Source organism: Monopterus albus, unplaced genomic scaffold (assembly GCF_001952655.1).
Source record: "Monopterus albus unplaced genomic scaffold, M_albus_1.0 scaffold99.1, whole genome shotgun sequence".
NCBI lineage: Eukaryota > Metazoa > Chordata > Actinopteri > Synbranchiformes > Synbranchidae > Monopterus > Monopterus albus.
The window spans coordinates 2,999,672-3,011,613 of NW_018127979.1; the positions used below are offsets into that span (position 1 = coordinate 2,999,672).

The following is an 11,942-nucleotide window of genomic DNA, read 5'->3' on the forward strand; positions in this document are numbered from 1 at the left end:
CATGGGGCCTTGTTGAAGTTTAGGTGAGGAGTGTTTGCCAGGAAACAGTGATACAGCCCTCAGTGTGAGCGGTGTAGCTAAACCTCCAGCCCATCCAGGACCCATCCTCTCCTCACTCATCCCATGGCGTCCCCAGGCATTCTGGCTTATTTTGCAGGATCAGGGAACAGTTGCTCAGTGAAAGAGAGAGACTGTGTGATCTACCCTGGTGCCAAAAATCTATCATGCCAATAAACGCTGTTCATAACCAGATTTTAATTTTATGTTCAGTGACTGCAGCATATGTTTACATATGTTTGCTTATGTTCTCATGTCAGTGTGGCATCTAGACTATACCAATCCTCACTTACTCTTCAATTACAGGAGCTTAGTGCCCATTAAAATGTATTCACACACTCAAGCTGCACATGCAGCTACCGTGAGGACTCGCATGTCTGTGTGTGACTGTGACTCATTTTCCACAGCCTACATGACCCTATCCTAACCTTTGGGCATGGACTGTGAGGATTACCAACTCTAAGGTTATGACTGGCACCTCTTTATCCACCTGTTTAAACTGCTGTTTGTGCCACATATACATACATCCACCAACTCATTAATTAGGATGAATAATTAAAAGGTCCCATGTAAGCCATTTCTTGAGAAACACAATCTTTACCACATGTAGGCCTTGCAGATTCTCCAGCTGGCTTTTGCTGGTTTTAAGAGATCACAACTGACTGTGCATCTCCAGTCTGCTAATGGCTACACATATCCAAGAGCTTTGCTGTATATTGTGTGCAGACATTACAACATCCTATTTTTATGCATTTTCAGATCTGATTAGTCATCATAACCAGGTTGGTATATACTACATTAACACCAATGAAAAAATGTAAATAAATAAATAAATCAAATTATTTTGGCTCAGCAAAGATTCCTATAGTGATTAATGAGCAAAACAGAGAGCTGTGGATTCCTAGAGTCCAAAGGCTGAAGCTCTAGAAATCCCCTCGTACCTTGACTGAATATTAGTGTTGCTGTTTTGATGAGAGTGAGTCAGTACTGCTGCTTGCCATCTGTCAGGCCAAGTGATTTTCTACTTCATGAGGCACAGCCAGCTGTTTGCTGGTTTCTGTGTATAGGTGGGGGATGGAACACTGAGAGCACACTGTTTTGCGAGGACCGAAAGTCACTTGTGGGGACCATTGGCTGGGCCCCACAACTAATTTGTCGAATTTTACAAAAATGCCAGCTTTGTTTAAGGTTAGGGTAAGTCTCCTGGAAATGATCACAAGTCTGTTTATGGATCCTGTAAATGACAACCACAAGGGTGTGTGTGTGTGTGTGTTGATGCACTGACACTGCTTACAGAATCAAATACTCTATATCCATGGTCAATTGTACATTTTGCATTACATACTGGATTCTGACTGCAGTAAAAAATACTCTAAACAATGTTTGCACACATCCTTTATACAACACCAGTCAAATGTTTGGATACACTTTCCCATCAAACACAATGGGAAAGTGTATCCAAACTGGTGGTGTATACCAGTATGAATCAGTGCTCTTCGTCCCTCTAGGCTCTGCATGGTTGTGTATATGTAATGTTGTTTGAAATGCTTTAAAGTAAGTTCTCAGGGTGTGTAGATATCCAGATTTATGAAGAAATACCCATGTTAGGTGCATTGGTTAGTGCTGTTGCCTCACAGTAAGAAGGTTCATGGTTTGAGCCCAGGCTGACCCGGTGCTTTCTGTGTGGAGTTTCCATGTTCTTCTTGTGCCTGCGTGGGTTCTCTCCAGACACTCGGGCTTTCTCCCGCAGTCCAAAGACATGTAGTTTAGGTTAATTGGCGACTTTAAACTTCCCATATGAGTGAGTGTGGAAGTGTCAGCCCTGTGATAGACTGGTGGACCCCACCTCTCACCCAATGTCAGCTGGGATTGGCTCCAATTTTCTCAAAAATAGTTGTCCAGTTCACATGGCTTTTCTACAGCAGTACAGATTCTCACTGTTTTTAAACTACCACAGTGCTTGTTCCTCAACCATCTGAGGTTGTTCTTTTAAGATTGACTGAATAACAGCCTGCAGTCCAGTGCTGCTATGTGCAGTAGGTAGAGGGTGGGAATGAGACGCTGAGGCACACAGGATAAGAGATGACACATGATGAGGAAGTAATGCTTGATACAGGTATTAAACATGGAATTGTCAGTTCCAGGTTAGGTCTTCATAAAGACTTTCTTCAGTCTCCTGCTGACTGCATTAGAAATAAATACTATTCTCCTTTAGCATGCCAGGTGGCTCACATTCACAACACACCTAATGTTGTGTATTAGGTTTACAGGGTCCATAAACCATCCTAGGATAAACCTAAATATGCCAATACATGAGCACAGTGCAGTGTGTGAAGGCATTGTGTTGTTAGATATTTGCATGTTCCTAAGCCGAGTGTCTCATTTATTAAGATATTATATAAAACTTATCATAGGTGCTGTGAAAGGTCTTCTGAGGAAACAAAATGCTGGATATGATTTTATAGCCGTAATAGTGAGCAGATTAGATACACTGGCAACAAGAGTGGATGTTAAAGTGTTGGGAGGGGTCAGGATTATGTATCTTTCACTCTGTCCAACATTAAATCTATTTGTCTGCTTCTGTCTCTCAAATCTGGCTGCCAGAGACCCCTGCCTCATTCGGGGGTGTGTCACAGATAGTACTGTTTTTATTATAAACCACAGCAGAGAAGTGCATATACAACAAGAAAAGGAAGGCCACTACTTCAGACAGAGGTATGTGTCACACAGCGTATTAATTTTTTTTTTTTTTACTTTTTACTTTTTCAATAAATGAGAAGAATAAGAGGAGTGAAGTAATTTATCACTCAAATATTTCAGATGACAAAAATATATCAACTTGCATGCTTCATATATGGGCTGAAATCTAGCTGAATGTGTTGCGCACCTGAGGCCACCCAAAGGATCCCCAATAACGCTAATGTTTGTTACCACACAATACCACACGAATTGTGACTGTAATAGAATTGTGTAGTTTCATAAACTCTGCAGAGATTTTCAGTGAAGCAGATGCACAGAGAGCAGAATGCTTTGCCATGTTGACCCACATGCAGAGTATCATCAAAGTCGGTATTGCCATTTGGTAAAATAATTCACTTCAAACCATGAATATCAGCCTCATGGTGGCACAAAAGAAGAGGTTAGAGAATGGCCAAGTTCATAGGATAAATCATCTGAGAACCACCAATGTCTGTACAAAGGTTCATGTGCATCTAGTGGATATTTCACAAGATAAATGATAACCTTGACCAGCTGGTGAAATAGAAGAAAAGTTCAGGAAATCACCAGAGTCATTAAGATCAGTCCTCTGGGGATCATGAATGTCTGTACAAACTTTTTATCACAACGCAACTGATAGTTTTTGAGCTGTGGGCACAAGGACACTTCGACAGGTGGACTGCAGGCACCGAGACCCGAACCTTCAACCTTCTGGTTGAGAGACGACTGCTCTATCCACTGCACCACTGTCACCTCCCCAACTGAAGACATTTTAAACATAAAACCATGAAATGCAGCAGCACTGTACTGACACTCACGTCACACAAATGTTTGACTGAAACGTTCATTTGAACTGTATTTAGTACTCATGGAGAGATCCTCCAGGGTTCGCCGATGGAAGAATCCTAGAAAGCAGAGTGACGCAAATAAAGCAAATGGAAAACTACAGGTGAAGCAGGATGGAGGTAAATGCAAAGTGAACAGTCATGTCATTTCAGAAGGGTTTGTCAAGTGAAATCTCAAACTGAATTCTGCACTACTGTCACTAGCCTAGTTTGTGTATGGGAGAGGACATAGTGATGAACAGATCTGTTATGCTGTTCAGAACTATAGGTCTGCATAACTGTAACCTGCTTCATCTTACTCTGTAGCAATGAAGAAACAAAACATGGTGATAGCAGAAGGTCTGGACAAGAGGAACATCCAGGAGCCGCGCATTTACTATGCACTGCAAGAGGAGTCATTTTATTTTGCTGGTCATCACATAAGCATTCGCGAGTCTATTGATACTTGCGGTGCCCTGATCTCTCCTGGGGTATGCCTTACTATGGTGGTGTGTTAATGTAGATGTACATGACTTGGTTCTTACCAGCCCAGTAATGAGAATTTGTTCTGCAGGCAGTTGCTTTATGTCAGTTCTTGGAGAATAACCAGCAAGAAGTGAACCTGAAGGATAAAGCCGTGTTGGAGATCGGAGCTGGGACTGGTATACTCTCCATAGTAGCATGCCTGCTCGGTAAGGAAGCCCATTTGCACTTTACACAATTGTGTATGCATGAAAAACTTTATCCACAAGTCTTGACACTTTAGTCCTAAGTAATGACATAACTCATTGCAGCCTTTTTAAAAAAAATCAAATCTCAGTACATGTCAATAAATATTAAAAAATAATTTATTAAATTAATTACTGAATTATTAATCATGACATCTTTATGGAAGATGCCATTTTGTGTTACCTTTTGTGTTAGGCCATACTAAGGAAGAGCCATAAGGGACTTATTCCCTCTGGTGTATAAATACACATTAAGTATTTTGTGAATATCTGCTCAGCCACCAAATCAACATCTCAGTCTGGTGGTGGAAGCCAAGGAAACTGAGGGTCAAAAAACACACTGGGGATTAATTGTCTGAGCACCATGGCATTCCTCCTATGCCAAATGTCTAGCATTGCAAAGGAACAAAGTGGCCATTGGTCTGATAATGTCAACCTTTGTTGTTAAAGAACACGCCATCACAAAGTCTGCAACACACTTCCAAAAGAGCTGGAACAGGGGCAACAAAAGACTGGGAAAGTTGAGGGCTGCTCAAAAAACACCTGTTTGGAAAATTCCACAGGTGAGCATCGTGATTGGGTATAAAAGGAGCATCCCAAAAGGCTCAGTCATTCACAAGCAAGGATGGGGCACAGTTCACCACTTTGTGAACAACTGCGTGAGAAAATAGTCCAACAGTTTAAGAACAATGTTTCTCAATGTACAATTGCAAGGAATTTAGGTATTTCATCATCCACAGTTCATTATATCATTAAAAGATTCAAAGAGTCCAAAGAAATCTCTGTATGTAAGCAGCAAGGCCGTAAACCAACACTGAATGCCCATGACCTTCGATCCCTCAGGCGGCACTGCATTAAAAACAGACGTCATTCTGTAAAGGATATGACCACATGGGCTCTGGAACACTTCAGAAAACCACTGTCACTTAACACAGTTCACCGCAACATCTATAAGTGCAAGTTAAAACTCTATCATGCAAAGCAAAGGCCATACATCAACAACGCCCAGAAACGCCACCAGCTTCTCTGGCCCCAAACTCATCTGAGATGGACTGATGTAAAGTGGCAAAGTGTGGTGTGGGCTGATGAGTTCACATTTGAAATTGTTTTTGGAAATCATGGACACCGTGTCCTCTGGGCTAAAGAGGGAAAGGACCATCCAGACTGTTATCAGCGCAAGGTTCAAAAGCCAGCATCTGTGATGGTATGGGGGCATATTAGTGCCCATGGCGTGGGTAACTTGCACATCTGTGAAGGCACCATTAATGCTGAAAACTACATACAGGTTTCAGAGCAAAATATGCTGCCATTCAAGCGACATCTTTTTTCAGGGACGTCCCGGCTTATTTCAGCAAGACACATTGTGCACGTTACAACAGTATGGCTTCATAGTAATAGAGTGCGGGTACTAGACTGGCCTGCCTGCAGTCCAGACCTGTCTCCCATTGAAAATGTGTGGCGCATTATGAAGCGCAAAATACGACAACGCAAACCCTGGACTGTTGAGCAACTGAAGTTGCACATCAAGCAAGAATGGGAAAGAATTCCACCTACAAAGCTTCAATAATTAGTGTTCTCAGTTCCCAAACGCTTATTAAGTGTTGTTAAAAGGAAAGGTAATGTAACATAGTGGTAAAAATACCCCTGTTCCAGCTCTTTTGGAACATGTTGCAGGCATCAAATTCAAAATGAGTTAATATTTGCAAAAAACAATAAAGTTTATCAGTTTGAACATTAAATAGTATCTTGTCTTTGTGGTGTATTCAATTAAATATGGTTCAAAAAGGATTTGCAAGTCATTGTATTCTGCTTTTATTTATGTTTTACACAATGTCCCAACTTCATTGGATTTTTTCGGTTTGTAAGTACCAGCTTTCTGATCATATAAGCCACAGCACAATGAGATACAAAGGGCCACTAAATTCACCAAAGTTGGTAACGTCCTTTCAGAGTGTTTGTCTCAAGGTATTCCTGTGTGAACCTCAGCAGCTTTGTTTTTCCATTCTCTTTTCCAGGGGCTTGGGTGACAGCTACTGACCTGCCAGACATCTTGCCTAATCTGACCTTCAACCTAATGCGAAACACCAAAGGCCACTCCCGCTACACCCCTCAGGTTACTGCACTCACCTGGGGTCAAGCCCTGGAGCGAGACTTTTCCTACTCATCCTATCACTACGACTACGTGCTCGCAGCAGAGGTCGTCTATCACCACGAATGCCTTGATAAACTACTGGAAACAATGCGTCATTTCTGCCGACCAGGAAGTCAAACAATACTGCTCTGGGCCAACAAGATCCGGTTCCAGTCAGATGTGAAGTTTACAGAGTGCTTTAAGAGTAGTTTTAACACCACGCTGCTCAGTGAGCTCCCACAGCAGGAGGTGAGGATATACAAGGCCACAGGGAAGGAGTGACAGAGAAAGAAGAAGTTAAAAGTGTTGTGTTGAATCTGCAGACATTTCTCATATATATAAAAAAACAAACAAAAAAAACAGGAAATTCCATTTTCCACTTGCTGCTTTAAATCAAGAGCAAAGTCTGGTTTGGATCTGTGTTTACATGATAAGCAGTGCCACAACAGTTGTCAAGAATAGGCAAAAATGAAGTTCCTGTCTAAAAATTTGCATTTGAGTCATTATACCACATGTTCTAACGAACTGAAATGAGTCTTTATATTGTATAACTGATGTATTCTCAAGGTATTTCAGTGACTATGTCATGCAGCACATTGATGACTTGTGCTGCTCTAGTATGGACTCCCTGCGGAGGTCATTAGGGATGCTACCTTAAGGACCCCAAACATTGAGCTCTGCATATATGCCCATTTCAATCGTCTCCTCTTGCCAAGGGATGGGGATATTGCCTGAAGCAAACTCATCAAAAAAGCTCTTGTCAGGATCCTCCAGTGTTACTCCGCTTGACCAAGGAGAAGGCTCCAACATCGTCCAGCCTTTTAGCATAGACCACTTTAGGGTCAGGGACAGAAGGAGGAAGTAAAACACCTGAGTGGTGAGATGTGGGAAATAAAAAACATTTCCAAGGTCTGAAGAAATTTGAAATAAGATCTATTTTGGACAAGGCAGTAAATCACGGCAATACATATTCTGTGTTCCAGGAGTTGTAAATGACAGTAAACAAGACAGTAAAAGTACAAAACAGATGGTACCTGCATTCAATTTCCTCCAGTTGATGTTACTGAAAAATGGGTGAGCTCTGATCTCATCTCAGCATCCATTTTTAAAACCCAGCCTCTGTTCAACCGCTCTGGCCAGCAGCCCCTCACAAAGTGACTTTGCATGCTCACTGAAATTGTCTGGATAGGCCACGTGTCAGCACATGCTCTTACATCTCCTCACGCTCAACCTGAAGAAGAGATAAACATCGTCTCATTTATTTCACACAGTCACACTCATTTTTGTGCAAATGGTAAATTAAGTTCATAGCTAAATAAAATACATCTGACTTTCTCCCAACTGTTTCTAAATGGGTTCTTAGCAGCAATGAACTCAAACAACGTCACCCCCAGAGTGTAGTAGTCGACCGATACGTCATAGTTTTCTCCTTTGAGCATCTCTGGAGACATGTACCCTATAGGAAACAAAGTAATGCCACAGCAAGAATAGTTCTGACAAAGTACAAAAACTCTACGAAACTGCTCGCTAACTGATCGGTAGATATAAATGAAATCCACTTGGTGTTCCAGTATAGCCTTTGGTCTTCGTTTTGCCTTCTTTTAGCTCTACAGCAAGACCCAGGTCAGATATAGGCACATTACCTGGTTGACAACATAAATCTCATTTAGCTGTTAAACAGACTAGCATTTTATAAATTTATTTTAAAAATGATTACCTTTGTTATCTAAAAGAAAAGTTTCGGTTTGAGGTCTCTGTAGATGATTCTTTTTTTGGTGGAGGTGCTCCAAGCCTTGGATGATCTGAACGATATAAAAACAGGGTCTGGGCTCGTCAAACCCCGGGTTGTTTTCATCCACCAGGTAGATATGGTACCTTAAGGGTAGACAGAACAGGTAAATTTTGGCTCTGTCATACTATAACTTATACATGGAATTTGTGTCAAACATAAAACAGTTTAGAGGAAAAAATAACGAAATGTGCACATTATTACATGTAATGACAGTGTGATTACAAACCAACAGTAATGAATGCATTGGAGTATTTTAGCCAATTTTATCCACAGCTTATTCCATAGCTGACAATGTGAGAAAACAACCTTCTCACATCAGTCTTTTGCTCAACTGCACACTGTCTGTTGACAAGGATGTTTAAAAAAAAGAAAAGGTTCTGTAAAAAAAAAGTAGGTTCTATATGACATGGGCTGTACATAAAGTCACAACATAGCTGTATGAGTGCAGAGTACATGTTTTAACTGTTCCCTTAATAAGCCAACATGTTCATGTTTGTGCTTTCAGACATGAGCTTTAAAGAATGCGAAGATCTCCTCCATTCATGATGGTTATGATCAGACAAAGCTCATTCTTTGTCTGGAAGGCATAAGCCAACGACACAATGAGGCAACTGTGAACCTTATCAAGAATCCTCTTCTCCACCACTGCCCCCTACAGGAGACAATTAGGTTTGCACTTCTGCAGCCTGCTCAATGCAGGGCACTTTCTCCCAACATAAAGCCAGTGAAACACCAGTATTAATCAAATCACTACATCAGTTAAATGACATTTCTTTTAAATCTCATGCTAGGAAACAGCATTGCAATCATATGATTGTACTTTTTAAAAATCGAGGCTTCTTAAGTACAGTGGCCACCCTGTACATCTTAACCAGCAACATTAGCAGATGGACATCTTTCACAGAAAGATATACATTTTTCAAAATAAATTAAAGGCACCAGTGTCAGACAATGAGAAATACTGCATGTGTTTGATTTAGGGTCTGACTAGTTGGCTATGTTAAGCATGTCTGGGCACAGGTAATAAAAACAGCATGAGAAATGTAGTCCTCCTTTACAAACACTAGAACTATTAGAATTAAAGGCTGACAGCCACAAAGCCATGCTAATGGTATGTGAACAAAAGAGCATGTTATCAGGAATGACATTTGTTTTCTCACCTCAAAGCCTTCCCTATTCTTCAGCCTCTTCTTGTTGAGTTTCTTACCAGCATAAAGTTTCCATGTGAATTTCATCTGACAGGCTGACACCTCCCCAAACCCGCCTCTCCCCAGCACATGAAAGTCTAGGAACCAGTCTGCATCCATGGGCTGCATCTCAAGCCACTTCCACTGCAGGAACCTCTTCAGGTACATGCTCTCCAAGAAGAAAATGTAGGGGGCCTCCCGCAGAAAGCCCAAAGTTATGGCCAATGCTGCAGCAAATAAATGATCCCCTACAGTCTCGTGGCTTTCCTTTACTTTAGTTTTAATGTCCTCAGACAGGAACGGGCAGTAGTATTTGGCAGAGGGGTCCATAAAATGTTGAATAACCTTTGAGGCCTTCTTTGCCCTATCAGAATCCTCAGCCAGGTCATAATCCTCAATGTCTTTCCACAATCAGCAGGCACCATGATACTCTTCATTTGCATCCAGGAATTCCCTAAAAAGGCACTTACCAATAAGCTGTTCAACGCAGATGGAGTCAAAAGCCAAATCCAGGGTCTCCCTCAGGCCCTCGCACACAGTGATGTGGGTCAATTTGAGGCGCAAGTGGCACTACTTAAACTGAATTGCTGCTGCATTAGAGCTATCAATGCTCCCATGGGCATTGATGTAAGCAGAATTTGTCCTCCAATATCCATGTTGAGGCCAGTTGACCGTTAGGCAATGCAAAGAGGGGGCATTGCAAAAAGACACAGGATAAATGCCTCTAACTAATGTGCACAGTTAATGCCTTTAGGTAATCCACTAACACTCTGATGCCCCAAAGTGTGTGAACACATGCTAGGAGAGAACACAGTCAGCATTTGCAGCTGCAGGGTCACCAGTCACCCAAATTACTGCAATGAGACATCCATATCCATGGAAACTGGTCATGTAGTCGCTGCATGTTAAAAGCTAGGATTTGGAAACGCAGGTGAACACAGTACACTGGAATAATGTTTTATTTCTACAAGGACATGGCAGTTCATAATTTATAAAACAAGCTCTACTAAATTCTCAAAATAAAAAGTAGGATAGCCCCCCACCCCAAAATCTGTCTGTAATCATTCCTCCTGTCCATACTGACTGTAAAGCAAATTCAATGCAAATGATGGGATACAATAAAAGTCCAGTCTCAAGTTCTGCTAAAGGCAATATGATCAGTAGTCTGATCAATGATGAATTGTGTGGGCAACTTTCAAAGTTAGTCTTTTTGAACGCAGATTACTGCCTTAAGATGGCTACTTGAGGAGGATACCCACTTGACTTACTTAAGTGACCATGAAAGCCTCATTAAACTTAATGATTTAAGAGAATCGGGACGGTGTATTGTGCCAATATCACTTACACTGAAGCTCCTCCGGGAAGTTGGTATGGATGGAAGAATGATTAGTGACCAGGAGAACTTTCAATTACATATGGGCACGTAAATATTTAAAATACTTCACTAATTTAGTAATGTACTCTTAACATTGTCAAAGTACTAAAGGGGAGAAATTAGAAGATCCAGAAGTACCTTTTGTTACTCTACACATTCTTGTCAAACCCCAGCACCTAGATTACCCACAATGCAATTTAACTTCCTAATATTCTGACCACCTCATCTATGTAGCTGTGGAGGACAAAAATAGACACCTCTAAATATAATGCTGTCCAGCATAACACCACCATTAACTGTGTCCCCCCCAATAATAAACAATTTAATTTATATATTTCAGAATTTCACCAAAAACTGAAATTGTTGAGCTTCATAAACAAATGTTGAGGTGGAAGTGTTGCAATGAATTGCACCCAATTGTACAGGTGTACCTAATAAAGTGGCCAGTGACTGTACTTGGCCAATAAAGATGATTGTGATTCTAAAAGGAGTCAAACTATTAAAACCTCTTTAAAACCTCTCCATTCCTTCACCAGCTGCTTTAAAAGATGACTGACTGGGGAATGCAGCCGTGTGACAACTTGCATGATGCCTGAGTGGTAAAGAAAAATCTTATGAGATATGACTAAGGTGTGCCTGTCTGCCTACTGCTCAAATTCCAAACAAGTCAATGTTGTTCCAGGCCTCACAAATAATAGGTCTGTATTTTGTTGCAGCAACAGCCTTGCATAAATTATAGATGCAAATGTATTAAAACAATCTATATTTAATTTGAAAACTTATATTAGATTACAGAAAAGGTATTTGGAAGAGTCAGTACAGGTTTCTCTTATTTCAAAAGGGGAGATCCTTGAAGGGATTACATCAAGACCTATACAACAACACACTGTTACATTAGTTATTCTTTAAAGTCTAACCACTGGCTTCTAAAGGATACTATAAGCTACAATCATAGGATTCATATATGTAATTACCAAACAAAGCTTATTTACCTATGAGGAGCCTGGGTTATGAGAGTCCTTACCTTGCTGGTGCCATTATTCTGTAAACACTATAAAGGCGTGAACAGGGCGGTGATGCTGAATTCCCCAACTCTGGCAATACAAAAAAATTCCAAAAAAAAAGAAAAA

The 11,942-nt window shown here is 40.9% G+C and overlaps 1 protein-coding gene and 1 pseudogene across 1 annotated transcript in view; one reads left to right on the plus strand and one right to left on the minus strand.

The window, feature by feature from the left end:
* The window catches only part of mettl21cb (methyltransferase 21C, AARS1 lysine b), an 8,602-nt gene extending 1,862 nt beyond the window's left edge, over nt 1-6,740 (plus strand). The window contains exons 2-4 of the mRNA XM_020609285.1: nt 3,927-4,090; nt 4,174-4,291; nt 6,343-6,740. Of these exons, the coding sequence (XP_020464941.1) occupies nt 3,927-4,090; nt 4,174-4,291; nt 6,343-6,740 (680 nt within the window). The remainder of the gene's footprint in view (nt 1-3,926; nt 4,091-4,173; nt 4,292-6,342) is intronic.
* Nucleotides 6,741-7,037: 297 nt separating this feature from the next.
* On the minus strand, nt 7,038-11,850 carry LOC109965352 (rhodopsin kinase-like; annotated as a pseudogene).
* Nucleotides 11,851-11,942: the final 92 nt, after the last annotated feature.